Consider the following 26,261-nt stretch of genomic DNA (forward strand, 5'->3'; position numbering starts at 1 on the left):
CCAACGCCGATGAGCTTCGGGTTCAAGACTGTGATGTCAAGGGGGGGTGATATTCTTTTTATCGCCCGTGGTGTTTCTCAAGTGCTCGTGCTTCGTCCACTAGAGGGGTGTATGGATTGGAGCGAGGAGGAAGTACCCTGCTGCAAAATCGTTGGACGCGCCTTTGTGGAGGGCATCGCAGAGCGACAAAAACATCAACCCAATGCATTTGCTCAGAAGGTAAAAGATACCCCAGTGGTACAAGTTGATATCAAATAGCAGTACCTCCAGTACTTTTGGCACTGAAAGAACTCCGGAGATAACATGGCACCGAATATAGTGTGACTTGGGAGAGGCAGGCCATAGAGAAGACCTCCCGCATTACTTGGGTAAACGGGGATAAGGCATCCTCTTCCTGTATCTCGGTGCGATTTAGGCGCTGACGTTTCAATTGATTCTCTCCACATCAATTGATTTTTCCAAGAATGCAGCCAGCACATACAACCGCAATGGACGAGCCCCTTAGTAAGCATTTAAGGGCGATATTGCTTGGGATGACCCGGGGGGGGGTTCGGCGGAGGTTTGCTGGGGCGGGTGGTGTGGTATGTTTTCTGGGCCGAGTATAGAGTCGTGAGAAGATTGTTGGCTTTGTGAGGTGGTGGTTCTACTGGGGTAATTATATTTGTTTGTTATTAAAGTTCCCTCTAGCCCCTTTGCCTTTTTTGTTTGATTGTGTTATCATTTATGTGATATATCCAGACCCGACGGATGTTTGGCAGCGAAATCCTGCCTCCTCTCCTTGCGATGCCCGCTGGGATAGGGATGCTTTAGACGGCGAGCGATGGAGGCACACGCTAGGGGATCCAGGTTGGCTATTAACACGTGCGAAATGCTATATCTTTGTTATCCTATTTATACCCGTTTATGTCATTGTTGGTGTCCTTAAGAATAATGGTGTATTCGCAATTATGATGAGGCCAATTGTGGCATCCTCGGAACTGCACAACGAGAAGTTGCTACAAAGAAGTAGTAGTCGTATTCATCAACATCTGGCGGAAGGCTAGAGCCTCCCAGAGCCCTGTGCAGTTGCTATAAACAAACTCAGTTCGCATTATATACTCCATGCAATCATGCATCATGAATCATTCAATCCGAAAACCCTTTCGCGGCCAGTGCTTCCGTCCTGGACTGGCTATTCGGGTCCAGATAAGGCCTCTCCCCGATTCCAACTGCGCGGTGTCCGAATCGTTCTCCAAGACCCTCGTAATCGAATGTCGCGCTGTGGTACACTGACCGGTTATCCCAAATAGCTATCACGCTGTTAGCTACCCATACCTCCTATTCACCTCCCAAAACACACATAAAAACGAAAGAGAGGGGGGGGGGGCAGCCTCACCAATATCATGCTCATTCCTCCACTTAAACCTCACCTGGAGATCATGATTCTCCGTAATCACCGATTTAAACTTTCTCAACAACTCCTCCGACTCACTCGCAGTCAACCCATTAATATATTTCGGAAACGGTCCCAACGCAAAAATACTCTTCCACCCGGTCACCGGATTCGTACGCACAACCGGATGCACGGCTGATAACTCCGCCCCGACATTCAACGGACTTCCTCGCGGGTCCGTGTACAGTTTGATTTCCGTGGGGTTCCTCTCCGCGGCTCTGATGAAGCCATCGCCCACGAACGTCGCCGTCAATCCTTCGAAGAATTCTTGGTATTTGCGGGAAAAGCGGTCATAGATCTCGTATCCGGACGCCCAGAGCGTGTCGCCGCCGCTGCTGGGGAGCTGGGTCAGTCGGAGGGAGGTGTAGTCGGCGGGCGCGGGCTCGAATTGGATGTCGGAGTGCCATTGGGCGGAGTCGTAGCGGCGTTGGTCGGGTTGGCGTTCGTGGATGAACATCTTCTTGCGGGCGAGGGAGCTGATGGTGCTGATTTGGGCGTCTGCGACGCCGAATTCGCTCGTGTTGTTGAGGACTGGGTGGATGTGCAGGGTCGAGCTGGCGGGTTTGCCGGTGAGTTCGCCGAGTCGTTGGACGAGGGTCTTTTGGAGGTCGTCGGTGAGGTTGGTTTGGGCGCGGAAGAAGACGACGCCGCGTTGGGAGACTATGTGAGAGTAGTTAGTGAGGGGGTTGGGTGGTGGTGGGGGTGGTGAGAGGTACTTGTGATGGCTAGGTCGCGCACCAGTTCATCGGAATTGGGCGCATTCAGCAGGTCGTCGACGATGTTGACGGTGGGATACTCGCGGCCAATGACGGGGGTGGTTTCTTCAAAGGCGAACTTGTCCAGAGCGCCGCTGGGCTTCAACGGCGTGGGATATCGTGGCTGGTCGATCTTCGCATCCCCAGACGATGGGTGTGAGTGGATGGGAAGGTCTGTAGAGAGTCCGGGAGCCATGATGGTGGTTACTAATCAATCGAGTAAATAGTTGAAAGAAGTTGGATACTGGGAAATGGAAGCATGGCTAATGCTGGGGACTACCAAGTATATACGGCGTTGATAAGCAACGGTTCTCGGCATCACGCAATTGCCGTCCGCGGTTATGCAATGCCTCACCAACAACAGCCGGTCTCACGTTATCGCCTATCGCCGATATGATGGGCTCCCCGCATTCCTGAGACCTCTTGCGCCATACTTGCTCGGATGATGTGTTCATTATGGCCTCTATTAAGGTTTCATTGACCATGGACCCCCTAGCCGCGCCCGTGCGGGCGATCTCGGATGCCCAGGCGGTTTTTAGGGATCCTCGGGAGAGGCGTCGTCAATCGCACTGGCGGCAGTGCCTCATATATCTAATATATCTGAGATATTATGATCATGTTCGGTAATCAAGTGTTGTCGATTGGTTGCTTGGTACATCCCTTGGGAAGATATAGAAATGCGATCGTCCTGGCTTGTTCTTGCACAGAGGCAGTAGCCCAAAGCAGCCAAACACGGCTCCGATTTTGCCGATAACTCATATTCCCTGGGTGAAACAACCCTGGGGGTATAATTTTCTGTGAAGGGTGGAAGGTGTTGACGTTCCATGTGGCTGCGATGCTCTGCAAGGACTCCGACCTGCATAAGTCTCTGCGCCCGAGATGTATATGGACTGCGTCCGGTGGTAGAAGAAGAATAGGTTGACCTTCTGAGGGCATGCCAACTGAAAACTGGCATGTTCGGTACTGAGACCTTTGCTGGATCATATTAGTGAGGCCCTGGCTCCGTATATAGTCCTGCTTTTTGTTCATGCATATGTTCCAGTGTTCTTGATCCTGATAGACGTTTACCTCTCTGGAGGTGATATAGCTGTCGAAGGTGTGTTTATATCCCGAAAGAATCGACTGAAAGAAGAGATGAGAAGACCTAAGTGCACTTCATGGCACGCTTAGCCAAGTCCTTCTGCTCTAGTAGGTTGCAGATCATAGAGAAAGGGATGCCCATTATTCTTGAAAGAAGGTATCGTTCCCAAGAGTGGAGGAAGGGTTTGTCGTATTTCAAGCCTTCGTAGATTAGTGAAAGCAAGGTTATTTGGATGAATTGGTATTCTTCTCGTGGTTTCCTGGGAGGGAGAGGTTGTCAGTCAAGATCAGATCCGTTTCATGGTCATTCTAGTCGCCGTTGATGATTCTAATTGCCATGTAGTAGTGATTATGGCTGCTGAATCGTGTGATTCTGTCACATAGACCTCTTGTAACTGATTAACCTAGATTCGCACGCGCTGTATCAAAGTCGCCTTGGCTCACGCTGGTTGGACGTGCGATCTAGTCTTCTGAGGGTAGGATTGGCTCAATGTGCCATCTGTTCACAAGGAAAGTAATGAAGTATGATAAAATTAGCTCTCATATGAAGCATTAGCATTATAGTAGGAGATTCAACGTCTCAGAGCAGCAACAGGTACAATCGCAAGTCATCAAGATCATTAGTCATGGTCGTAAGCAGCGAAAAAAGAAATAGAAGAAAGCAAATCATAGCTCGACCAGTATGGCTCGCTCGTTGGCAAACCATCTCACTGCAGTCGGCAGAAAAGAAAGTCCTGGCGCTCCGCACAAGGAAGTGAATAAAGGTCCGCTGTCGTCCGTGTTTTCCTGACACAACAAACCAGCGACCTTCCTGGTTGTTCATCCTCTCACCTTAACACACCTTACCTATCATTCAATTCCCATCCAACTACCTCAGTCCTTCTCTTCCACTGAAACACCTTCAAGCACGGGGATCTCAAAGCAGCCCACTAGGGTGTGCATGAGGTCCCCTTCGCGGAGAGCGATATAAATCGTGCTGATAAGCGATCCGATCGATTGCTTGTCATTCGGAAGCAGGTGTGGCAGGTAAGTCGGATGGTCCACAATCCCCTTGTGCATCGGAACGCCGAGAGTCTTACGCACATAGTTGTATAGCTTGATCGACGCCGTACAAAGATAGTCTGTCGTGGTTGGGTTGCGGAAAAACTCATCACGCGTCGAGTCATACTGCTCAACGAGGATATACTTGACCCCATCCTGCCAGTTCAAAACAGTCAGGGGGATATCGGACGCCTCGCCATCGCAGTGAGTGTTGAGCAAGTTGAGAAGGGTTCCCAGTGTGTTCATTACCGAGGTCTGTGCACGCTCAGTGAGATCGAGGTTTGCGTTTCGGCTCCAGTGATGAATCAGCTGTTGCCAGACCGACTCCTGGATACGTGGGACGCGGTCAGCAGAAACGACCTCGACGCAGAGTGTCGCAGTGATATCGTCCACGCGGTCCCTGACGGTGTCTTCGAACTCCAGCTGGAGCACACGGAGGTCCAGTGCTTGGCAGAGCACATAGATATGTGTCGCCATCATAAGGGACATAACCTCGACGGTATCAGCTGCGTAGCGCGCCGTGACCAGGGCCAGCGAGTTGATCGACTGATTGTGCATTTCAGCCGATTGGACAGAGTTGCTGACGGGATGAGCGAGGTATGCAAGCTCACTCATGTACGATGCCATATTGATGTCGACACCCTTGAATGCAAAAGACACGCTGGGATCGTCAGCACAGAGGCTCGGAGGAAGGCCTTTGCTGAACATCGGGTTCAGGAGCTCAGAGCATTGCGCAAAGACCATCTTCCCGATCATCTGCATGCTGCCCATGACTTTTTCCATCGCAGAAGTGATCGAAGCCGCCTGGAAGTTGCCACCATGGTGCACCTCGCCGTGGAGTGGATCCAGCAATGGATTGTCGGTGGTCGAGTTCAGCTCACACTCCACTTGGCGTGTCGCGAGAGCCAACGTTTCGACTTGAGGACCGATCCACTGCGACGTGGTGCGGATTGCGTAGCGGTCTTGAGCAAGGCCGGCTTGCTCGGGGCGTGCATTGGTGGCCAGCTTAGAGTCTGCGAGAAGTCCGTACATATTGCGTGCTGCTTCCTTTTGTCCAGGGTGAGGGCGAACATTTCCAATAAACGGATGGAAGTTCCGTCGTGTACCCATCAAGGCCTCGGTGCACATGACGGTAGTGATTTGAGCGAAAATGGCCAGCTGATTGGCTTCGAACAACACAAGACTTGCTGCCCCGGCACTGAAGGCGGTCCCGTTAAGGAGTCCGAGTGCTTCCTTTGGCAAGAAGGAGAGAGGCTTCAGTCCTAGCATGGTGAGAGCTTCGTCTGCGCGGAGAGTAGCATTGCGGTTCTTCGAGCCACAATCTACAAAGATGTCTGGGTTGCCCTCGATGGCCCCTGCAATATATGCAAGGGGGGTCAGATCACCGGAAGCTGAGATGGAGCCTCGCAGTGGAACAACAGGTGTGAAATCATTGGCAACCAGCGCTAGAATGTGACGGACAACCTCCGGACGGACAGCTGAGTGACCACGGATCAGATTGTTGCAGCGAGCCAGCATGGCAGCTTTCACCAAAGGGGCAGGCATGCAGTGTTTCTTCATGCAATCCTGGATCACAGAGCTTTCAAGGCCCTGCTCAGCAGGAAGAAGCACGGCCGCATTGTGATGCTGAATCAGGGCTTTTTGGAGTGTATCATGATCGTCCGATCGAGCGTCTGCACTTCCTCCGAACCCGGTGTTGACCCCATAGACTGTATTACCAGCACTGAGGTATTTGTTCAGGAAAGCAATGCTGGCGTTCATCTTCTGGAGAATCTCATCGTCTTCGACAATGGCCGGCATCATTCCGTATCTAAGGTAAGATGAAGGGTCAGCTGGGACGTGTGCATGTTCCGTGAGGAAGCTAACGACTTACTTAGCGACCGCCACCACACCAGCGAGGTCAAGTCGGTGCCCGTTTATTCTAACGTGGTCTTCAGCGCTGAGGATATGCTTCAACTTGGAAACCGACTCCAGAACCGACTCTGTGAAGGCCATATCGCTGTAATTCTTATCTTTACCAGCAAGGCCTTTGTCGATTGCTTGCTCGACCTTGATCAGTGTTGACAGCATGGTCTCGCGATAGTTTGTGAGCGAGTGGCCAGGGGCCAGATGATGTGAACCATCTGCCATACTGACCGACGATGTGGTCTCAGCGATTGGTTCGTTGTTACTAGCACAGTTGATAGGAGAGCAATGTAGTGGAACCAAGGCTTGATCCCAACGAAAGTGCTTGTAGGAGAAGAACCGTTGTAGAGGAGAAGAAGAGAAAGGTCAGAGGAGAGAAGTTATCAGAACAAACACAGAGTGGAGGATCACAAAGGGTATGCTAAGCGAGTCGCGTAGATGTTGATATAGTGAATGGAACACCGCCCTCGAACTGGGTAACTTTGTGCACGGGCCTACAACTACTACGGAAAAGGTAACTAAAGCTTGTCGGGCTGCTTGTTTCGTCATGTCAGTGCACTGTTCCTACCTTCTCATGGTCAGCCATTCATCCGGGTCGGGGTAAATTACACATCGTGACTTCTTTATGTGATAATTGCCACTGCTCCAACCATCAAACAATAAGCATGAGCGGGGGAGGGGACTTCCGAACCTAGTCCTTAAAGTCTATCACTATTCCACTTTGACAATGTTAAGCTGACATATATTCAGATGTCAATTTCCAGGCAAAGATGGCATGGGATACTGTCACATTCAGGCTACAGAATAATTATCACATGGTAGCAACGTGCTAATATGGTTCTGTCAAGCTCTCGGATGTCTGCCCGAGACTTGATTTCAGGGAATATGGCGTCTAAAGAGAGTGCTGGAAATCGGGCCCGCCAATTGTTCTGACACTGCTGGCAGATGACTTTCCGACCTCTGAGCACAGTCCTTGAGTCATGTCTCAGCCATTACCGCGGGCATCCTTCCCATGGTTGATGTCGTATCGGAGATCAAGGAAGGGCTTACCGCTACCCTTGGGTTCACCTGCTGCATGGCCTTCGGTGCGGATTTTCCCCCGTGGTGTGACATTTTCCCACGCCCATACTTTCTTCCCCTCTCCGGGATCCTACATCGCCACCGAAGGTTATTTCCATCAATCAAGAGGCCACTCCTGATTGCGCATACTGATATCACTATCAGACATATATTTCTCTGCAACAAGGCCTGAAGCTCACTGACTCGAGTGAACCTACGTCGTGAATCTAATTAGGCCCTTTCAACCAAAAGGTCCACCACAGCCACTGATGTTTATATCAAACCGCAGAAAGTTTATCCTTACCTGGAGTTCCCTCTCCTCGTACAACGAACAATCTGATTTGACCGTGATCCATAACCCAAGCATCGAAAGGACCTCTGATCCTCCTATTTTGTCATTGTGATTTCCATGGTGGGTATGGGCCGGCCTGAAATACTTTGGAAACTAACGCCTTGTGCATAGTCGGACACGATGAGGGGGACAAGTCAGGCGAAGCTTCAGTTGGGTCTAGCATCATTCAGCCTGCTGATATCGGTCGGATATGTAGGGTAAGACGATGTGCCTGGATTACATATTAAATCGCATCACCAAGTGATGAGACCTTTCAAGGGCAGGGCAGAACACGGAACCAACACGTCTTAGCTTGACGATCAATGAAAATATTCCTGTGTTATGACTTGCGAAATCATAGTCGCAGGGACCAGACTGTGATGGAATCATTTCGTATAAAGTGGTACCCGCGTGGAGAAGGTGCGGGATGGCGTGTACCAATGAAACATAGCGGACAGTGTCAACAAGCCATGGCAGGATAGGGTCAGGCTAGGTTACGCGCCGGCAATAGACCCTGACCTCTGTCAGGGACTAGAGGTGCATAGATTGTGCGGAATATGCATTTCCCTACCAATCAGCCTTCGTAGCATATACCAGTCGGACAATCGTATCTCCCGCCCTGCGATATCAAGGACCATTCGCGGGTATACCCCAGCCTATGACATCCTCATCTAGCGGCACAGGCACATTTGTGACGCGTATGCAGGGCTTTCGCGTGGATCATCACTCCTCTTGTCTTGCTCTGCGGGTTAAGCAGCCCATGAGATGGGGGGGGGGGTACACAGTATTCGGCAGTGTCGATCAAATGGGTTCTCAGCCTGTGTCGTAGCGACCTCCAGCTAGAATATGAGCAGCGCAAACACTGGTCTACAGTGGCAATCTAGTAGTCTGGGAGATGTTGTCCCCTGCATGCAAAACTGGCCCCATTCTCATTATGTGGACACGTACGTGGCCAAGAAGCAGGATTGGAAAATAGATGTGATCGCTTGAGGGATTATGGGATGGACTTTCCCACCTTCTTCCAAGGTGGGCCCTTCCCGTTGGCAGACGCAAGGCCTAACGGACCGACCTCGACGGAGAAGCTCGGAAAACCCGGAACATAACACAAATGGGGCGGAAAGGACGCCATAGGGCCTAGATAGAGATAGAACTTGACACCGGTATCAATATAGAATGATTTAGTTTAGTCTACACGATGCAAACCTATGATCTATCGTTGCTCCGGTCCCATCGCATCCTTCTTTGGTTTTGGCCCCTTTGTATTCGCAATCGTAGGATGGATTCCTAGCTCTCCGGATCCCTAGCCTGGGGTACCTTTTGGCAGCTCGCTAAAACCGTGGAAGCTATGCCTTCAGAACCAAGGTTTGAAGATCGAGGGAAGTTATCTGATTGTGTTAATATGCCGATCGCACCAGAATCAGAGCAGGACCACTATTGAGAAACTTCAAGGGAGCGAAAATAAAGTGAAACACCCCGATCGGAGAGATGGACCGTGCAGGCGGGTGGCCAATAGGCTTACGTAGCCCGTGGGATCTGCATAGGGCCACGCCAGCTTCCCCGACGCGCCATCGAATCACCGAGTTGAAACCAACAGAGGTTTCAATCATAGTGCCTCGCTAACAGCCTAACCAGATGGTGTGTGGTCCAGGCCCCATCTGCCGTCACCGGGAACGCTCCATCGCATCCAGTCTGCAATCCAGGGATAGCTCAGCACTTAGCAGCCCTTGCTGTGGACAGACGCGTAAAGCTCTCTCAGTCTTTGATAGGGTCTCCTCAGGGTTCCAGCTTCCATTCTTGTTCCTTCCCTTAACCCCCAAGTAGGTCCACATCGCGCAAGTCTCAGTTCGACCGAACAGCTCTATACCCGTCGGACACAGTGCCCCGAGCCAGCTTATGATCCAGTAGCAGCGTTGTGTTGTCAGATTCTGGGCCACCGGTGTCACAAGGGAGATCCACCTTTTTGCTGCCAATTATCTCAAATGTTGTGCCGTGTCTGCCGTACAATTTGCCGTTGACTGTCGGAAAAAAGAACCTGGCTGGACCGAGAAACACGGACCACAATTGTTGAACTGGGAAAGGGACCCACAAGGTAAACTGCATAGTAGTGCAGGGGGTCAGGGACGGCCATCGTTCGGCCCCGATGAGGGTGTTAGGAACTTAGGATGAGGGCCAAAGAGCTAACTAAACACCCGCTTAGTTAGCTTCCTGTTAGCAGGGCGACCTGTCGACTGTCAGTGTCGAGAATGGACCGACCCACCGACTTGGAACAGCCACAGCCGCAGGAGACTGCTTGATTGGAGACATACGCAGACATGACCTTGACCCTTGGTTGTCATGGAGCGGAAATTCGCACCTGGTAGAAGCCATCCATTCACAATACAAAATCCCTTTTGCGGGCTATCATAATCAAGCCAGTAGGGACTGGAGGGAACAGCATTGAGCCATGGAATACTGAAGAGAGAGGGAGAGAGCCTCGAGTCAGCGCCAACGGGGTGAAAGTGAAACACTCGAGGGTCGACGGGCCCGTGACTGTCTCCCCAACGAGCCGCTCACGTGGGGCCGCCGCCATCGACCATCACGTCTTCTGCCTCTCTTCCTCCTCTCCTCCCTCGTCATGACCAACAAGAATCTCCAACTACCGTCTTTATGCCGCTCTGGCCCACCACAAGCCACAGGGTACGTCCAAACCCTATTTTGCCTCAGCCCTGCCCCTGAGCCACTCTCCTCTCCCTCTTTCCCTCCCTCCACAAGCGCCAGGCATGGTCGATCCGTTCGGTACCTCCCTGTCCAGCATAACCTGATCTATTGCTGACGGTCGACGTCTCAGATGCAGGCGGCCCGAACACGGTGACATGGGGGCATGATGAAAGCTTGGGGCCCTCTTCCATTTCACATCTGATGCCAGATGATCGTCATTGTGGTCAGCGCTTAGAGGACGTCTTATAAAATGCTACCCTCCCCCAGCTCTACCATGCTTCTTCATCCAGCTCAATTCTCTTTCCTTTGATCTCAATTATCATTCCTTACGAAGCTGTGCTTCCTACCTTCCTTTAACTTTATTTTTATCCTTCCAAGTTTGTCACTCTCTATCCATTCAAGATGAGATTCGGAATCGTTTTCACCGGTATTATCGGTTACGCTGCCGCCCTGCCGGCCATGGGCGCCCAGAAAGACTCTTCACCGAACGCTGTTCAGCCCAGCGGAGCCCCCTCCTTCCAGGGTGCTGCTCCTTCTGGCTCGCCTCTTCCCCTTCCTTCTGGTGTCCCTCAGGGTCAGGGTCAGGGCTTCGGCCAACAGGGCTTTGGCCAACAGGGCTCTGGAAACAGTGAGGGTCAGGCTCCTGCTGTGAGCTTCGCTGGTGCTCCTCAGGGCACTGGTGCTCCCGCTCCTTCCGGTGCTCCCCAGGGCCACAAGAGACGTCAGCTTGAGATTCCGGCTTCTGCTGCTAGCGGCCCTGCCCCGACTGGTTCCGCTGCCGCTGGTGACTTCGGAGGTGCCCCTGCCGGCGCCGGTCCTTCTGGTGCTGCAGGTGGTAATGGCCCCGCTCCCTCTGGATCGTTCGGCGGCAACGGTGCTGCTCCTTCCGGCGTTGCGGGTGGTAGCGGCCCCTCCCCCTCTGGCTCTTTCGGCGGTAACGGCCAGTCTGGATCTTTCGGTGGTGAGGGTCAGTCCGGCTCCTTCGGTGGTAGCGGCGCTTCTCCCTCCGGCATTGCTGGCGGCAACAGCCCCTCCCCCTCTGGCTCCTTCGGTGGTGCTCAGCAGGGCTCCCACAGACACCAGACCGAGAACTCTCAGTCCCAGCGCTCCCACTCTCGGGGATCCAAGGGCTCTCCCACTAGGCAGGGCCCGGGTGCCGCTGCCTCTGGCTCCTTTGGAGGCAACGGCCCCTCCCCCTCTGGCTCTTTCGGCGGTAACGGCCAGTTTGGATCTTTCGGTGGTGAGGGTCAGTCCGGCTCCTTCGGCGGCAACGGTGCTTCTCCTTCTGGTGTTGCTGGCGGCAACGGTCCCTCTCCCTCCGGCTCCTTCGGTGGTAACGGTGCTGCTCCTTCTGGTGTCGCTGGCGGTAACGGCCCCTCTCCTTCGGGCGCTGCCGCTGGTGGTGCTCCCGCTGCCTCGGGCGCTCCCGCCGCTGCTCCCTCGGGTGCCTCTTTCTAAGCTCCTCCCGAGGCTGTCGCGAGCTCTGCTCAACAATTCTCACCATCCATCCATGACGCCGATGCTAAAACTCGAAACTAAATCCGTCAAGACTTATTGATGGAGTATGAGACCCCGTCAGTACGAACAAGATTTTCGGCACTGATTTCCAAATTCCTGTGGATGGAGATGGGAAGGATTGGACTTGTGTGTGTATATTAATTCTTATTTCAATATCCTGTCATTCGCTTGATCATATCTGGTAGACCGAATAAAGAGTTTGGCTGCGTATGCTACATTTTCTCGCTTTGTAGACACTACAGTCCCAATCCATCACGGACGTATCATTCCTCCTCTCACTGATCCACCGGTTTGTACTGCCAGATCCCTGCACTACACAGCTTTAATACGTCCTATTTAAGACCTTTTTCATCTCCGAATCGAATCATGAGTCAGCAATTTTATAGAAATAGAGGGATGCGGTGATTTCATAACGTTCCTATCAGTAAGTACTTTTTTTCAGACATGGTAGCTGTCTAGTCTCCAGGATCGATTTCCATGGCTCGGGAAAATTCCTGGCCCATCATCATGAAGCATATATTTCTGAAACGATTCTTTTAAATCGCTAGAATGCGTAAGGAGAAGTAAACTCTTCTTTTGCTGTGAGAATTGACCCGAGGGCCAGATTATTGATCCAGGCCTCGCATTTTAATCTCTTATCAGCTATCAACAAATGATACATGGACTTCTTTCTTCCATAGTACATGTCTTGCAAATTTCATGGCTGCAATTCCTGCATATCCCCGAAGACGACCTCAAATCAGTCAAGGATTTGCACGAACAGCAACTCCAGTTCATCTGGGAAAGGTCTATCTCATCGGAAAGAGACCAAGATTGACAACGCGCTTTGGCCCCATATTTCGAAAGAAGGGACGTTATTTCGTCCCACTCCAAGTGTGTTGCCCAGTCAAGGCTTGTCATCTCGGTTTCATCTTCCACGTTTGGGTCCGCCCCTGCTTCCAGTAGCCTTCTTACGACTGAGAGTTGCCCTCTATAGGCTGCGACTGTAAGGGCTGTAGCGCCATTTCGTCCGCCGGTAGCGTCCACGCCGGCCCCAGTTTCGATAAGCCTGTCTACAACGGACAGCATGCCGAAGGACGAAGCGTAGTAAAGTGGTTGCGTGTCCCGAACTGGCTTGCCCGTTGCCTCGCGCAGTAGAATCTGGATCCAGGATCTAAAGTTACTCCCAGACATAAAGACAATAATCTCGTCTAGCTCGGAGCTGGAGAGTTTGAAACCGGTAGGTGCTTCGGTGCCACAAAGTAGCCCCCAGGCCTCCGCAGCACTTGCATAAAGCGGGAACTGGTCGATGCGTTCTTCCAATTGCCGTTGACTTCCACATGGCACTTGGAAAGCATCAAACATCAAATACGTCAAGCATTTATGAAAGATGTGTCTCGTGGCCTCAATCTCCTTCAAGGCGAAGAATGCCGCTGGTCCGTGTTGAATGGCATCGGAGGTTAGAAACGCCTTAACGGAAGAATGTGCTAGAGTCACAATTGAGTTGGCGTCGTCGAAAACCACCAGACCCTGGCATATTTCCAGGATGACATCGGGGTTGATAAGTCTGCAGTCGTCATCGAGATACTTATCACCCTTTTCCAAGACTAGGGCCTCGTTCAACGCCGGCAACGTCAGCGCTTGCCGGCTATATGTAAGCCAGGTGAGCGCTTCTCTGGCAAGGTCTCTGTCATGGGATGAGATTCTGCCCAATATAACTTCATAGGTGCCATTCAAGTCTTCTGGCATTACCACGAGCGCTCTGAGGACACCTCGACCGGTTTTCTGGGCGCCAAGCAGGTCTATTTGACATCGGACATACCGAAACCTAGATACGGAGAACAACATGCGTGAGCCGATCTGCAATAAAGTATCAGAATGGTATCCTTACATCCCGTCTGACTTAGAGGTCAACAATTCGCTTATGTGGGCCTTTGTCTGCGATGGCAGGCGGCGAAGAGCGGGCTGCAGCTCCAACTGCAGGTTCACAAATGCTCTAATGTCATCTCTGTTTGACGACGGCTTCATTGTCTCCTTCACAAGTTGGATCTTGCCTGGGGTGCTCGGAGGACTCGTGCTAGTAGCCATAACGTACACATTATGTGCACGTTCCATGATGGCCATCAGTGATTTCAGAATGTTGTCGGTCTCGTCGGTCTCATTAATAGCGTCGACGAAGATGTACAGCTTTAGCACCCGAGAGCCGTATTTGAGAAGTAATTGAATAAGGTTATCGGGAGTAGGAGGGGATTTTCTCTGGAAATAAGTGTTCAGCTCCCCCGAAATTTCGGGGAATGAGTGAGAAAGTTGCGCCAACATGGCCCCCAGCAGATTTGCTAGGCTTTGGGAAGCACTATGCTGGAATGAACAATAGAAGTACACAACATGAGCTCCAGGTTGCTGCATGTTTTTGGCAACCATCTGCGCTTCTTCAATAGCTGTCGCACTGCATCTTGTCAATCCCACGGCCACGCGACAGCATTTGGAATCATCGCGACTCACCAAAGAACGGTTTTTCCCGATCCAGCTGGATATTTTGCGCCTCAGCACAGGGCCTTGCATCATACCTAGGTTCAGAACTCACATCTACCTTGGAGATAGAGCAATCTTGACCCATCTTCCCCGGAGAACCATTGTCGGAAGGGCCCGTTGATAAACCAAAGCCCGGTGCCAGATTGGTGCAGCGATAACGCTCTTCGATGGGTCGATTCCACGTCAACAGGACAGATCCAGTCGTTCACTTTCTGTTGTAGTTCACCTGAAGTTGCAGAAACACTAAAGTCAGCCGAAGTTGTGAGATAATCGGCCTCCACACATACGCTGATTGTTCAATTTGATCTCTTTCCCCATGTCCGTCAACAAATCAATCGACGACGTGATTTTCCTATCCACCAGCCTATACCAGCAGTCAGCTCGATGTCTCCCACCAAGACATCCCAACCCACGATTTATCATTCATCATAACCAAGATGAAATACGTCTTCAACCTCTCCAACCTCGCAATATTCTCCTTCAGCTGTGCCTTCCTCTCAGGCCACCCGAGATGTCGCCAGACAGAAGTCCCCTTTGCCTGCCTGCTCTCCAGATCATCCAGGATCTCTTTCAAAACGGTCGAGGCCTCCCTCATCGCATCCTGAAACGGCTTTGACGACATCGATTGCGGGGCATGGGGATCATATCCGAGCGCACCTTGTTGGTTCTTCTCTATCTGCTCGAGGATTGCTTTCAGGGCGAAGAGCTCTCCGAATAGCTCTCGGATCTCGTTGTGCGCGTCCTTGACTTCTTTCCCGTATCGGTATACCTCTGTTGCCACGTCGATTGCTTGGACGACGAATGCAATGATTGAAAGCGGGTCGGCCATTGGGCCGTGGGATAAGCATGTGCTGGGTATTTGAAGTTGGCTTTCGCTTGGGCTCAGCTGGAGGCTGATGACGGTTATAGCGGGAAGCTGGAAAGGCGCGGGGCTGAGCGAGCGACAGGGGTGTGGACCCCGTGATTGCTCTTGCCTGATGCGGGGTAGCTCGATTGGACTACATCGTACTGTTCTGGGGCATTATGGTTATAGCGAGAATCAATCACTTTTCTATCATCGCTGATGACACAAACATCCTTCCTGAACGATCTATATCTACCGCGCTTTTCTAGGCCTCTAGAGCTTCGGCACATGCTGCTCCTCTTCCACTGGTCCTTCTTCTCTGGAGGATCTTAGGTCGCTTTCACTACTTCCCTCTCCTTCTCCTTGGAGCAACTTCGCCCTGGGTATCAAAGTTAGCTAAGAGCCCGCACCATGGCTGGTCGGGGCAACTTACCTCCTCCCATCTTCCCAATGCTGCATGTGTCTTGTCGCCATCGTCGAGATGATCAAAATCACAGACATGATTGTCACGGTAATGAATCCCTTCCGGTACTGAGGTCCATCGACCTGCTGCCAGACGATTAGCGGCAGCCAGGCCTGGAAGACGTAGGCCATTTCGTTCATGCTGCCCACCACGAGAGCGCGTTCTTCGTTGTCGTCGGTGCAGATCTCATGGGCCCATCTATTTGGATTAGTTTGGTTCTTCTTTGGATTTGTGGTGAGAACATACGCCATGCAAAGCCCACTTAGGCCGAATCCGGCGCCAGAGAGGATATAGCAGGTCCATTTCCATCCTGTTGGGATGTCCCATATAGCGAGAGAGACGTAGCATATAATGTTTACGCACTTTCGTTTGTCAGTATCTCCTAGTACTTCCTGTGAGTGGTGTGCTTACGGCGCCAATGATTATGCAAGGCCAGCGTCTTCCTTTTAGAATCGTGTCGGAGGTCCCTGTTTCGTGTGAGAAGTTTCCACTTGATGTTAGAGGGCGAGGTACGTACATGCGTAAATGAGCGTCGTGACTACCTGGACTGCATTCGTGGTCGTTGGGTAAGCATTGATCTGGTCAACGGTGTATTTCGGATTTGTCGAGTCTTTCAGGTACCTGCAAAGCTTTAGACATTATTGCGGAGAACTCAAGGACGACATACTTACTGCTGGAAGACAGGCTGACTGCCAGCCGCGCCATTGTTGAATGCACTAAAAAGCGATCAGCTTCGATCGCGATTGTCTCTGAGACAGTGGACACTCACATGTACACGATCGTAAGCAAGTAAATGCGCCACGATGAGAAGATTTTCTTCAGTTTGGCTTTGGTATATGGCTCTCTGTTTTTGCGCCCTTCGAATTCCATCCGTTTCTGCGCCAGTTTCACTTCCTATGCCGATGGTTAGCACCCACCCCCCATGTCCTTTTGTGTTGACATACCTGCTCAGTCAGATAGAATGGATTCGAGATTTCAGGCACATCGGGTAGAATGAAGAACCCGCTGATTGCCACGGGGATCGAAATGATTCCATCGATCATGAAGAGCCTAGACTGTTAGATAAGAAGCAGTTTAAGGAGCAGGTGCAGCATACCATTGCCAACCTTTCAGCCCGCCACGTCCTCCAAGATTATACACTGCAGCCATCAGATATCCAGAGAACATGCTTGCAATTCCACTGCTTGTGTGAAAGATACATGAGCGCTTGGCAAGCTCATCTTTCCGGTACCACGACCCAATGATGTATTGCATTCCGGGGTAGAAACTACTCTCGGCCAGGCCTGGCGGAATTAGCATTTATGCATTTGTATGGAACAGCGCGACATACCAATGAAAAAGCGCAGAACATAGAAGTGGGTGGCATTTGTTGATCGCGACAAGATGAAAGTGAGCACCGTCCATAGTAACTGAAAAGATCAGTAACACCCTTCTCATACCAATGGTCGTAGCATACCTCCATGGCCGGAATCCAGTATCTGGGTCGTATGCGCGTCAAAAGCATGTTACTGGGGATTTCGCCAATGACGTAGCCGACTGTCCAGCACGCTTGCATGTAGTTCAGCTGGTTGCCATAAAGGCCCAGGTCTTCTTTCCTGCGTGATTGTCAGCGGGGACTCGAGTTACGACTGCGCGATACGAACATTCCGGAAACGAAAGCATTGTTAATGTTGACTTGGTCGAGGTACTTGATGAAGTAACCTTTCTGGTGGTCAGCATGTTTAGCAGTGGCGGGGTCATTAGTGAGCCACCTACCAAGCGAGGCAAATGTCAGAATGGCCGAATCCAGCTTGAAGAGCAGTCTGCGCTCCTCGGGCGATTTGTCAAACGTATCCCAGAGGTAGCTGACCCATTTGCGCTTTGGAGCTTTTTGAATAATACCACTGGAGTCGTCGACTACTCTTTCATCAGCGGTGGCCGATGATGGGGCCATGACAGCGGTTTCGACCTGGGTCCTCGAAAGTACCGGCAGAAAAAGGGGGTAGCAGAGTTGTACGGAGAGGGAAATACCGTTAACGGCTTGCCATCTCACTGCATGATTTCACATGATGGTGGGACATATTTATCCCTGGCTTGGACTTGGTGAAAGTCTCTGTTGGAGCTAGCTTCGACATGACATCTGATGCACGGTGGTGCGCCCAGACCAAGGCATCATCATCCACTGCGTTCACGCAATATTTGCGGGGATATCAATCCTGTTAGATTGATGGGCGCAAGATAACGATCAGTCGACCGGTGTGCGGGGGTGGACAGCATGGCGGATGCGCGAAGGATGAGTGGTGGCTCATCCACACCCCAAAGCTCGTCATCCAGATCTTGGATGATGTGCCCTGGGCATGCGATGCCGGCGAGCTAGGGTAATGCCGATCCCGCCTGATAAGCTTGAGTTAAGTCCCGAGGGGCATGCGCGATATCTGCGGTCTCCGATTGTATCATCTACACTAAAATGCGAACTGATCTATGGCCTGCTTAGTTGCATAATACCTCCAAGGCTGGCAGTTCCCCGATGCCACTATCGCGTCTTCGGCCAGGGCCAAGAAGCAGCTGGACTCTCTCCCTCTGCGCCGCTTTACCCGCATGCCAGCTATCCGAATGGCCTTCGATCGCAGGGAGTCCGTGTTTCTCCCTGTCGGCATTGATCCACTCCAAGAGATCAAGCACATAAAATTCTTCAACATCTTTCAATGAATGAAACCGCTTTCCACTGCCCTTCTCCTTGATCTTCCTAGTGTACTCATCTCTCATTTCGCTTCTGAAGGGTAGATCCGCGATCCCAGCGAACACGTTTGCTACAACTATAGCTTGAAATTCGAAGAGTGTGAACGTGGCCGTGTAGTATGGGACTCCCACGAATGCCAGGGTCGGGTCCGGAATATAGAAGATGTCTTTGTGCAAGTTGTGCACCTGCGTCCCATCAGTCACGAGGATCGTCTCGTTGGCCTTTTCCGCCGGTGTCGCATCGTCATGGTACTCCGACAGAAAAGGCAGTGTGATATGATATCCAGTACAGATGATGACCGCATCAATGCCGCATAGCTTCTGTCCTGATTTCAGGTGGACTGCCATGGGCAGAGACTCGTTATCATGAGCCGTCGGTGACTCGACCTCAAATCGTTCTATTTCGCTAACTCTGACTCCATTATCGGGAAGGACACTGGAGGAGATGTCGAATTCGCCGTTCCGCGTGCTTTGGTAAACAGTCTTGGCCAGAGGTCCAATTTCTCTAGCAAGATCTGTTGACGAGACTCCGCCCCCGATGAGCAGGACATTCTAAGAACTCATGAGATTCATGGTTCCCTGATAAGGGGTATTCGAGAGGGAAAGTGCATACCTTGTCTGCGTACGAGTCCGGTTTTCTGTAAGCCTTGGAATGTAGAATACGCGACGGCCATTGTGATTTCGCTTTCGCCAGGCCAGGTACGTCTGGGACACGGGGCGCATGATAGTGGCCGGATGCAACTATTACCGCATCGAAAACCTAGTCATGTTAGTAATGCACTCATGCTAAAAGACACCAACATACAGCAGTCTCCTCCTGCTCCGCAAGACTTCCAGATTGGTCGTTTTCCTTCAAGGTCGACCAGGTAACATGCCATTGCTGCTCGTTCTTGCGAAGCCTGTTCACTCGAGCTCCGTATACTGTCACACCATCTGCCCCCGCTTTCTTCGAAGTATCCTGTATGTACTCCTTCATTACCCTATGGCTGACAAACTCTGGGGTTCCTTCTGGCCAGGCATTAAGCTTGACCCGCATGAGCGATGTGGCCACATTGTTTTTGAGTCCATCATAGCATGGCCTAAAATTGTAAGCTGTGTTCTGGATATGACATTGAAAATACGCACCCTGGTGGAGCATGCTCCAGAGACAACAAGTCAACCTTTTCTGTGTCATCGTCTCGGTGCTTCTCCGACACGGACGGCTTCATAGACGGGTAATTCGGTTCAAGTGGCGTTCTCTCGTCGTGGAGCCTGAGTCAGTCGTTAGATCTCACACGCTTGGCGACACTGCTGCACGATCAGGATTACCAAACGCCGCCTGCTGCATGATTCCGCTCGAAAACAGTCACATCAATTCCCTGCACCAGAAGGTGGGCTGCAGACACAACGCCACTAATCCCAGCACCGATCACGGCCACTCGCTGGATTCGACGGGTCATAGTGTTCGTTGATTCTGCCCGTGACAATCACAACGATATCGGCGTAACGTAAGGGAAGGCATTGAATTCTGTGAGAGCGAGCCGTCTGATATGCTACCCAAAGATGGAGATAGCATGGGGCCATAAGGTAACGTTATGTTAGTCAAGTGTGGTGTAATAGCGACGCTATCAAGCGAGGAGCGAGTCGCAGCCTGTCATGCCAGAGGATAGCTCGAGACGAGCCACTAGCGACACCTCGGTCCTCAGTTGCATCGCCTAGATAAGAGGGCCTTCTGAGGGATGTAATATGTTCTGTGATTACCAATGAGACAATGAGACCATCGAATCCCTGGATGATGCCCTCTGGCTTGCCCGTTAATGGACAGCTAGGTTTGCATGGCTGGAGTAATCGGAGATAAGGAGTCGTCAAAGGAGGGGAACGAAACAAAAGAGGGGTCAACACGAGAGAATGCCGCGACATCCGTTTAACATCTTACTCTTGAGGGTGGGATGCAGAAGGCGCCATGATGGGTGGTGATGATGTGATCGGAACCCGTACCACGATAACGATGAGGGGAATTGAACCCCGGAAACGCAAAACTGGACATAAAAATATCGCACTGGGTCCGGCAAAGCCTAATCAAAACCATTATCGCTCTGGTCCAAGCTTTTTACTTCATCTCGAGCACCATGGCTCCAGCTCCTATTGACCCCAGTATAGTTGATGTCGCCGAACCGCTGAAGCAAACCCTCCCGCTTCCACCAGCGTCTCGAGAGCGCCTGGAGAAGGCCGGAATAGACCTGTCTGGGGGTTATCCCTACCGCCCATCCCGTCCGTTGTACAGAGACGACGTCTACAAGATCCGCGACTATGACCGGCCACATGTGGACCCAGGCACCCGTGCAGATCCAGAAAAGAAGGCGCTCTTGTCTGCAGCCAAAGAGGTCATCCATCTGACCAGGCACATTGGCACAGAAATCGTGGGATTGCAGTTGAAAGACCTGACCGACCAGCAGAAGGACGAGTTGGGTTTGTTGATTGCTGAACGCAGTGTTGTCTTTTTCAGGGACCAAGATATCTCGCCCCAGCAGCAAAAGGCGCTGGGTGAATGGTTTGGTGAGATTGAGGTTCATGTAAGCCCATCATGCCTCTTCCTACCAGCCGAAGAAAGCTCGTGTGCTAAGGTCTTGTCCTTGTCCAGCCACAAGTTCCTCAAGTACCTGGCGTGCCTGGTGTGACAGTCATCTGGCCGGCTCTGCAGGCAAAGGAACGCCCTGCCAACTTCCGCCAACCTGGAGGAGCCTCCCGTTGGCATACTGACCTGGTTCACGAACGCCAGCCTGCAGGTGTGACACACCTGCATAACGATACCATTCCCAGCATCGGGGGGGATACGCTCTGGGCCAGTGGCTATGCGGCTTATGAGAAGCTGTCCCCCGCGTTCCGTAAAATCATCGACGGTAAGACTGCCATCTACCGATCTGCCCATCCTTATCTCGATCGCAATCACCCCGAGGAAGGTCCAAAGTACATTGAGCGTGAACATCCCCTTGTCCGCGTCCATCCCGCTACGGGATGGAAAGCACTGTGGGTGAACCGGGCAATGACCGACCGCATTGTCGGTCTCGACAAGGCGGAAAGTGATGTCATCTTGGGCTACCTGTGCGATGTTTATGAGAAGAACATTGACATCCAGGTTCGCTTCAAATGGAGCCCTAAAACAAGTGCCCTGTGGGATAACCGGTCAGTAACTCTTCCCCATGCTAATACACGCAATATCACTGACTGCAACAGGATTACCATTCACAACGCCAGCTGGGACTACGAAGGCTCCGAGCCTAGACATGGCACCAGAGTCACCTCGCTTGCGGAGAAGCCCTTCTTCGATCCGAATGCGCCGACTCGAAGGGAGAGTCTGGGATTGCTGGATGATGCTGAAAAGGACGAATTGGCCCGGGCTAACAACTGAGCCTGATACATAGCAACTTTTCTGATACAATGCGAGGCCATGGCTTCGTGAGAGGCGGCTCTTAGCACTGGTGGCGAGCTTCGAGGACGCGACAGGTCTTGATTTGCGATCTATGTCTTCTTCAGAATGAGCTTAACCTTTGATTGCACCAAAAGATTATCGCCTCTCGTAGCATATGCTCGCCGTTAACTTGGTCCCGTTACTAGCTTCAAAGCTCCCTTGGATGCTGCTACAAGAGCTCACAATATGCTGGTTGTAAGCGAATTGAGTCTGCGATCATTATCGATCCATCGCGCGCGAAGTTTCTCGCGGCCCACACGAAAAAACTACTGTGATCGGGCACTCACTGTTCCTGGATTGCTCTACGACGACACAAAGCTTCCACGTTTCGAGCGCCGGGGTCTTACGAAAGTTTCATGGGCTATGATTTATCGGGTTCCTTACTGCTGGGAGGAAGGGAGTGCAGCACAATAGGCGCCTTGAGCCCAGACGACTTACTAAGTATGCTGCCACTCCCTTCGTCGTACGACTTTCAATTTGGTTGCCGATTGGCGCTATTTGCGATAACCCTGTAATCCTATTCCAATCCCAATCAATGCCGCTGTTTTGTGCGTCCGGTAACCTGGGCTATTCCTAGTCGGATATCGCGATACTGCAGATATTGCAGGAGTGGGTCTCATTTGCGCTGGAGTATATACATCCAGTGAAAAACTTCGGGCGTGTAAGCGAACGACGAAGTCTCCCCCTGCGGCGCTTTGAAAGGTGCCCGGGAGACAACAGTCCAGTATTGTGACATATGGTGCAGATTATCGAAGCGCATGGTCGAGTAGGAAAGAGTGACCCAGATGGCTCCTTTCTGCGTCAAGGGAACAAGATGTAACGCCAATAACTCTACTGGCGATAACTCTATCCCTCCATTTTTATCCACGATCTGCTGCACCGTCGGGCATGTGCTCGGTCCGTCGGGTGATGGACGGAACGTAACGGGCGCGGATGTCGCGATCGCGTCGCTTGTACTTTTATCGAGAATCACGTCAAAGGGGGAGAGGAGAGCTAATCTAGAGACATCAGCCCAAGACCGCAAGTCAATTTGCAGCCAGTGCATCGCATGTAAGTCATCCTTTCCATCCTCAATTTCTTGCCCGATGCGGACGGCTTCGGCGGAGAAGTCAACATTCTGTCAAGGAGAATATGGTTAGAACTTGCTCTAATGCTCGAACCCACTAAGTACGCACCACGATACCACTCCCCACCCAATTGCGCTTGATAAATTCATCGCAAAGTTTGGTTCCTAGCTTCGAGATACCTGGTCCCAGATGCAGGACTCTTGGGTTTGTGTTTGTTGCCGGGCGACTCTCCAGATGGGTCATGACCGCGTCGATGAGCGTTTCACCGGAATTCAGCCACTCCCCGACATCCCGACCAGTGGCAAATTTGGTATCCCAAAAGGTCGGGTCATCATAATCGGGGGTACCTGTAAGTTTAGTATGGGTTCTCACATTTGGCGGGGCAGCCATGGTTTGTAGACAGCAGGACAGGAAAGTTGACCAAAACTTTCTTCCGACACGCGGATAAGATTGCAGTCACGTGTGGATCTCTTATCGGCCCACACGATCATCCGTCTACCCACATTCCACTTTCGTGCATCTCAAAGGCATTATCTTTATTCAGTCTGTCGTCCAGGGCTTGAGAGAGCTCTGGTACTTCAATGGCGTTGATTCTGTGTCATTATGACAGACCAGTCTTGGCTGATGCTCACGGCTTCAATGATCGTGTTATGCGGGGAACCCCTCATCTCAAGCCAGGGGTGACAGCTGAAAGCATCAAAAAAATAAAGCGGAAGGTTGAATCTGATTCCGATCTAAGCTGATCTAGATCATCTTCTGACTATTCTGCGGCCGCGTATGTAACTCTGATGTCAAGCTGCAGGAATCCCCTCTTCCAAATTCATTGTTCTTTGACAGTGCCGTGGCTGGAAACACAAGTCCGATGCGGTATTGCGTGGTGCCTTGAGATATCTGCTCGCGACCTGCTGGCGATTTAGATAAACAGTGTAGGTGAGGTGTAACTCCAATCCTGGACGACTTACCGCTGTATTTAGCTCTCGTTTGGCCATGGTGATGATCTAGCAGTATCACTGAGCTTGAAGAGGTATACGACGCTTGAGTCGGGTGCCGAGGCTTGTATAAACAAAGAAAAAGCGGGTCTGCACTCCATCATAATATATCGAAAAGAATGGGCTTCTAGTGGAGACAGTATACGATATTTGCGAATACTAGCTGTGCGCGATACACACCACATGCAGCTTCCCTTAAGGAATAACCCCCAGTCGCTCACTGGGAATCATCTAGTCGCACCATCTGCAAGCTGAAGAACTGAACAAGACTTGGTCGCTTATGAATTTGTTCTAGTATTGAATCATCAACTGAATTATTGCAAGAATATGGATGATTATAAAGATCGGGAACGAAATGCTTCTGTCTCATAATATATCAAAGCAGCAATATACAAGAGTTCTGTATTGGCGTTTTGAAGTGGGAATCCCAAGGGGATCCAAAAGGGGTTGGGATAAACTAAACCACTTGCCATGGTGGTTTATTGCAGGAGCGCGCCGACCCACGGGTTTTATTCCAATACTTTTGGGATGAGTCCATTCGCCATGCGCGTTGGGAAGAGGATACGATGCCAGGCTGCTTCGCCACCTGGCCCGCTGGTACCCTTCACTGTGTCAGGTAATCATGCCGGTAATCAGCTCAGCCTACTATAGCCGGACGCAAGCATTGCTGCCATGGCATGGTCAAAGTCAAGGTCTGGCCCAGGCATGGTAGCTTTGCTTCAGCCCCTCACAAAGCAGGCAAGTGAATCTACTGTGAGAGAATTTCTTGTTGGTATCATGCTTCAAACTCAATCAGACGATTAGTTTTTCCCAGTATGTAGGCAGATACTAGATGCCTTCTTGGCTTTGACGGCTGTGGGGAGCTTAAGGCGCTGCTCTTCACGGTACTTCTTGCTTGGGCTGCGAGTCCTGGTCATCGACAACGCCACTCCCACGCCATCCAATTTGAGGATATCCTATCAAAACCAAGAGCGCTGGTAGTTGGCGGTTGTACCTGGGATGTACTTGGTCGCTTAGTCGGTATTGCACTTTGGACTGGTGATAGCTCACGCCCGTTCCAGGGGTGAGAGTGCGCCAACACCAGGCAGGCCCAACAACGACCTCCAATCACCACCCTCCAGAATGTAACCTACGACACGGATCAACAAAGACAGGGATGACGAGAGGTCGAGCCAGCTGTTGCTGAGTGCCGCCCTTATCCTGTGACTACCCCGCATCCAGGTTACGAGAGGCATATAAACCTTGTGTCACCCAGCATTCAAAGGAGAGCAGCACCCTCAACTCATCTGTGGTTCTCATCAGTGTCAAGATCTCGCTACTCTACCTATTCTCTCGCAAGGTTCACAATAAACTCCTTCAAGATGTCGACCCCTGCTATTCAAGGCCTCTCGTCCATGGGCTCGTCCGTCGGGGCCTACTCCAGACAGCAGCTTGCTACGTTGAGAAACAGATTCTTGACCACAGGTAGGCTACATCGGACTCCGGGTAAGGGCCATCTAACAGCCCGTCAGAGAAGCGCAGAAGAAGGGCACAGATTCTACAGACCTCCTTTGCCGTCCACAGGCCGGTCTGGATTGCCGCAGGGGGCGCTGCTTACACGACGATGGGCGCGGTTTATTTAACACTACGGTACATGCGTCACTTGAAGTGATGCCGGCTGAGGGAGCGAGTCCGGTTACCGCTATTGGAGCTTGAGGGTCCATCAAATAGAGGGGGACTGTCCGTGACAGCGATCTTCACTACCATTCCTTTCGCATAATTTCTTATGTTACCTTCTAGGGTCAGGTACTTTGGACGGACGGGATCTTCAGCAGGATGACATGACGGAGTTTACGTGTTTCGGCTGGCATGGGCCAATATGATCATGTATTTAGCACAATAAATGACCGTGGATGCATTATTACTACTAGTGAGGGGCAGTGCCTGCTACCTTGCCTAGCCAGGGGTGGCACTCGTGATCTCATCTGCATTGGAGCAGCTGCCGTGTATTTATTTGGTATCTGGCCGACATCCATACGCTGCAGTACACGCGACAGGGATTCGCCGTACATAGCCAGCTCAGTCAATCTACATCAAACCCATTGGATCACACCACGCTGCGTCAGCGGCTGTCCTGCCATCGTCACTGTCGACATGGGCTGATCCCATCCCTCCCTTTACCTGGCCAGATCTATTTGCATCGTCGTCCCCCTCAGGCCGCCACCGGTTTTCTGCACTGTGTAGATCTAGATGGCATTCTAGACGAGAGCTTAGTCGAGCTGTCATGATCCTGTGGTAGCAAGTGGGCCATACCCCAGATTTACCAACGCTTTAAGTTCTTTCAGCGCTCCTCCGACCCATCCGGTGCTAGGGATGACTTCCGTGAGGACGGCAGTGTCATGGAGGGGGTCTAATGATTGTGCG

General features: G+C 51.6%; 10 protein-coding genes across 10 annotated transcripts; 3 read left to right on the forward strand and 7 right to left on the reverse strand.

Moving 5' to 3' along the window:
- Positions 1 to 1,011: 1,011 nt before the first annotated feature.
- On the reverse strand, positions 1,012 to 2,435 carry BO80DRAFT_465653 (TauD/TfdA dioxygenase family protein). The gene is made up of 3 exons (XM_025722733.1): positions 2,149 to 2,435; positions 1,376 to 2,092; positions 1,012 to 1,289 (listed from the first exon to the last, which is right to left on the reverse strand). Exons 1-3 carry the CDS (start codon positions 2,381 to 2,383, stop codon positions 1,126 to 1,128), a joined length of 1,116 nt encoding a protein of 371 aa, XP_025574251.1. The 5' UTR covers positions 2,384 to 2,435; the 3' UTR covers positions 1,012 to 1,125.
- Positions 2,436 to 4,079: 1,644 nt separating this feature from the next.
- Positions 4,080 to 6,438, reverse strand: BO80DRAFT_476904 (aromatic amino acid ammonia-lyase; the record flags this gene model as incomplete). Its single annotated transcript, XM_025723246.1, has 2 exons — positions 4,080 to 6,118; positions 6,182 to 6,438. 2 exons carry the CDS (start codon positions 6,436 to 6,438, stop codon positions 4,141 to 4,143), a joined length of 2,235 nt encoding a protein of 744 aa, XP_025574252.1. The 3' UTR covers positions 4,080 to 4,140.
- Positions 6,439 to 9,326: 2,888 nt separating this feature from the next.
- BO80DRAFT_110858 (uncharacterized protein) lies at positions 9,327 to 9,871 on the reverse strand. Its single transcript, XM_025713413.1, has 2 exons — positions 9,861 to 9,871; positions 9,327 to 9,795 (listed from the first exon to the last, which is right to left on the reverse strand). Exon 2 carries the CDS (start codon positions 9,701 to 9,703, stop codon positions 9,443 to 9,445), a length of 261 nt encoding a protein of 86 aa, XP_025574253.1. The 5' UTR covers positions 9,704 to 9,795; positions 9,861 to 9,871; the 3' UTR covers positions 9,327 to 9,442.
- A 354-nt stretch (positions 9,872 to 10,225) lies between these two features.
- On the forward strand, positions 10,226 to 12,026 carry BO80DRAFT_502850 (uncharacterized protein). The gene is made up of 2 exons (XM_025724349.1): positions 10,226 to 10,279; positions 10,431 to 12,026. Exon 2 carries the CDS (start codon positions 10,703 to 10,705, stop codon positions 11,756 to 11,758), a length of 1,056 nt encoding a protein of 351 aa, XP_025574254.1. The 5' UTR covers positions 10,226 to 10,279; positions 10,431 to 10,702; the 3' UTR covers positions 11,759 to 12,026.
- A 742-nt stretch (positions 12,027 to 12,768) lies between these two features.
- Positions 12,769 to 15,225, reverse strand: BO80DRAFT_465655 (uncharacterized protein; the record flags this gene model as incomplete). The annotated part of the gene is made up of 7 exons (XM_025722734.1): positions 14,743 to 15,225; positions 14,617 to 14,693; positions 14,382 to 14,555; positions 14,300 to 14,324; positions 13,689 to 14,243; positions 12,929 to 13,625; positions 12,769 to 12,870 (listed from the first exon to the last, which is right to left on the reverse strand). Exons 1-7 carry the CDS (start codon positions 15,156 to 15,158, stop codon positions 12,769 to 12,771), a joined length of 2,046 nt encoding a protein of 681 aa, XP_025574255.1. The 5' UTR covers positions 15,159 to 15,225.
- A 221-nt stretch (positions 15,226 to 15,446) lies between these two features.
- Positions 15,447 to 19,793, reverse strand: BO80DRAFT_456066 (putative FAD dependent oxidoreductase; the record flags this gene model as incomplete). Its single annotated transcript, XM_025722147.1, has 17 exons — positions 15,447 to 15,552; positions 15,607 to 15,834; positions 15,883 to 15,998; positions 16,048 to 16,103; positions 16,154 to 16,257; positions 16,406 to 16,530; positions 16,581 to 16,686; positions 16,733 to 16,919; positions 16,967 to 17,045; positions 17,093 to 17,231; positions 17,280 to 17,337; positions 17,392 to 17,584; positions 18,121 to 18,906; positions 18,968 to 19,114; positions 19,160 to 19,433; positions 19,480 to 19,605; positions 19,663 to 19,793. The coding sequence occupies 17 exons, from the start codon at positions 19,791 to 19,793 to the stop codon at positions 15,447 to 15,449; spliced, it is 2,961 nt and encodes a 986-aa protein (XP_025574256.1).
- Positions 19,794 to 19,870: 77 nt separating this feature from the next.
- On the reverse strand, positions 19,871 to 20,358 carry BO80DRAFT_111089 (uncharacterized protein). The gene has a single exon (XM_025713415.1). It carries the CDS (start codon positions 20,251 to 20,253, stop codon positions 19,936 to 19,938), a length of 318 nt encoding a protein of 105 aa, XP_025574257.1. The 5' UTR covers positions 20,254 to 20,358; the 3' UTR covers positions 19,871 to 19,935.
- A 79-nt stretch (positions 20,359 to 20,437) lies between these two features.
- Positions 20,438 to 21,850, forward strand: BO80DRAFT_409120 (TauD/TfdA dioxygenase family protein). Its single transcript, XM_025717873.1, has 3 exons — positions 20,438 to 20,906; positions 20,975 to 21,516; positions 21,568 to 21,850. Exons 1-3 carry the CDS (start codon positions 20,463 to 20,465, stop codon positions 21,740 to 21,742), a joined length of 1,161 nt encoding a protein of 386 aa, XP_025574258.1. The 5' UTR covers positions 20,438 to 20,462; the 3' UTR covers positions 21,743 to 21,850.
- A 467-nt stretch (positions 21,851 to 22,317) lies between these two features.
- BO80DRAFT_110961 (uncharacterized protein) lies at positions 22,318 to 23,354 on the reverse strand. Its single transcript, XM_025713414.1, has 2 exons — positions 22,978 to 23,354; positions 22,318 to 22,919 (listed from the first exon to the last, which is right to left on the reverse strand). Exons 1-2 carry the CDS (start codon positions 23,257 to 23,259, stop codon positions 22,419 to 22,421), a joined length of 783 nt encoding a protein of 260 aa, XP_025574259.1. The 5' UTR covers positions 23,260 to 23,354; the 3' UTR covers positions 22,318 to 22,418.
- Positions 23,355 to 25,219: 1,865 nt separating this feature from the next.
- BO80DRAFT_445946 (uncharacterized protein) lies at positions 25,220 to 25,509 on the forward strand (the record flags this gene model as incomplete). The annotated part of the gene is made up of 2 exons (XM_025721523.1): positions 25,220 to 25,322; positions 25,370 to 25,509. 2 exons carry the CDS (start codon positions 25,220 to 25,222, stop codon positions 25,507 to 25,509), a joined length of 243 nt encoding a protein of 80 aa, XP_025574260.1.
- Positions 25,510 to 26,261: the final 752 nt, after the last annotated feature.

This window comes from Aspergillus ibericus, assembly GCF_003184845.1.
Source record: "Aspergillus ibericus CBS 121593 unplaced genomic scaffold BO80scaffold_25, whole genome shotgun sequence".
NCBI lineage: Eukaryota > Fungi > Ascomycota > Eurotiomycetes > Eurotiales > Aspergillaceae > Aspergillus > Aspergillus ibericus.

Bases quoted from the DNA above. Each gene is read 5' to 3' on its own strand.
- BO80DRAFT_465653 (XM_025722733.1), bottom strand. From the start codon at position 2,383: ATGGCTCCCGGACTCTCTACAGACCTTCCCATCCACTCACACCCATCG. The intron at 2,093-2,148 runs GTACCTCTCACC...ACTCTCACATAG, and splicing joins GCGCGACCTAGCCATCACAA to TCTCCCAACGCGGCGTCGTC. The intron at 1,290-1,375 runs GTGAGGCTGCCC...ACAGCGTGATAG, and splicing joins GAGGAATGAGCATGATATTG to CTATTTGGGATAACCGGTCA.
- BO80DRAFT_110858 (XM_025713413.1), bottom strand. From the start codon at position 9,703: ATGCAGTTTACCTTGTGGGTCCCTTTCCCAGTTCAACAATTGTGGTCC.
- BO80DRAFT_502850 (XM_025724349.1), top strand. From the start codon at position 10,703: ATGAGATTCGGAATCGTTTTCACCGGTATTATCGGTTACGCTGCCGCC.
- BO80DRAFT_111089 (XM_025713415.1), bottom strand. From the start codon at position 20,253: ATGTCGCGGCATTCTCTCGTGTTGACCCCTCTTTTGTTTCGTTCCCCT.
- BO80DRAFT_409120 (XM_025717873.1), top strand. From the start codon at position 20,463: ATGGCTCCAGCTCCTATTGACCCCAGTATAGTTGATGTCGCCGAACCG. The intron at 20,907-20,974 runs GTAAGCCCATCA...GTCCTTGTCCAG, and splicing joins TTGGTGAGATTGAGGTTCAT to CCACAAGTTCCTCAAGTACC. The intron at 21,517-21,567 runs GTCAGTAACTCT...TGACTGCAACAG, and splicing joins AGTGCCCTGTGGGATAACCG to GATTACCATTCACAACGCCA.
- BO80DRAFT_110961 (XM_025713414.1), bottom strand. From the start codon at position 23,259: ATGGCTGCCCCGCCAAATGTGAGAACCCATACTAAACTTACAGGTACC. The intron at 22,920-22,977 runs GTGCGTACTTAG...TCTCCTTGACAG, and splicing joins GGGTGGGGAGTGGTATCGTG to AATGTTGACTTCTCCGCCGA.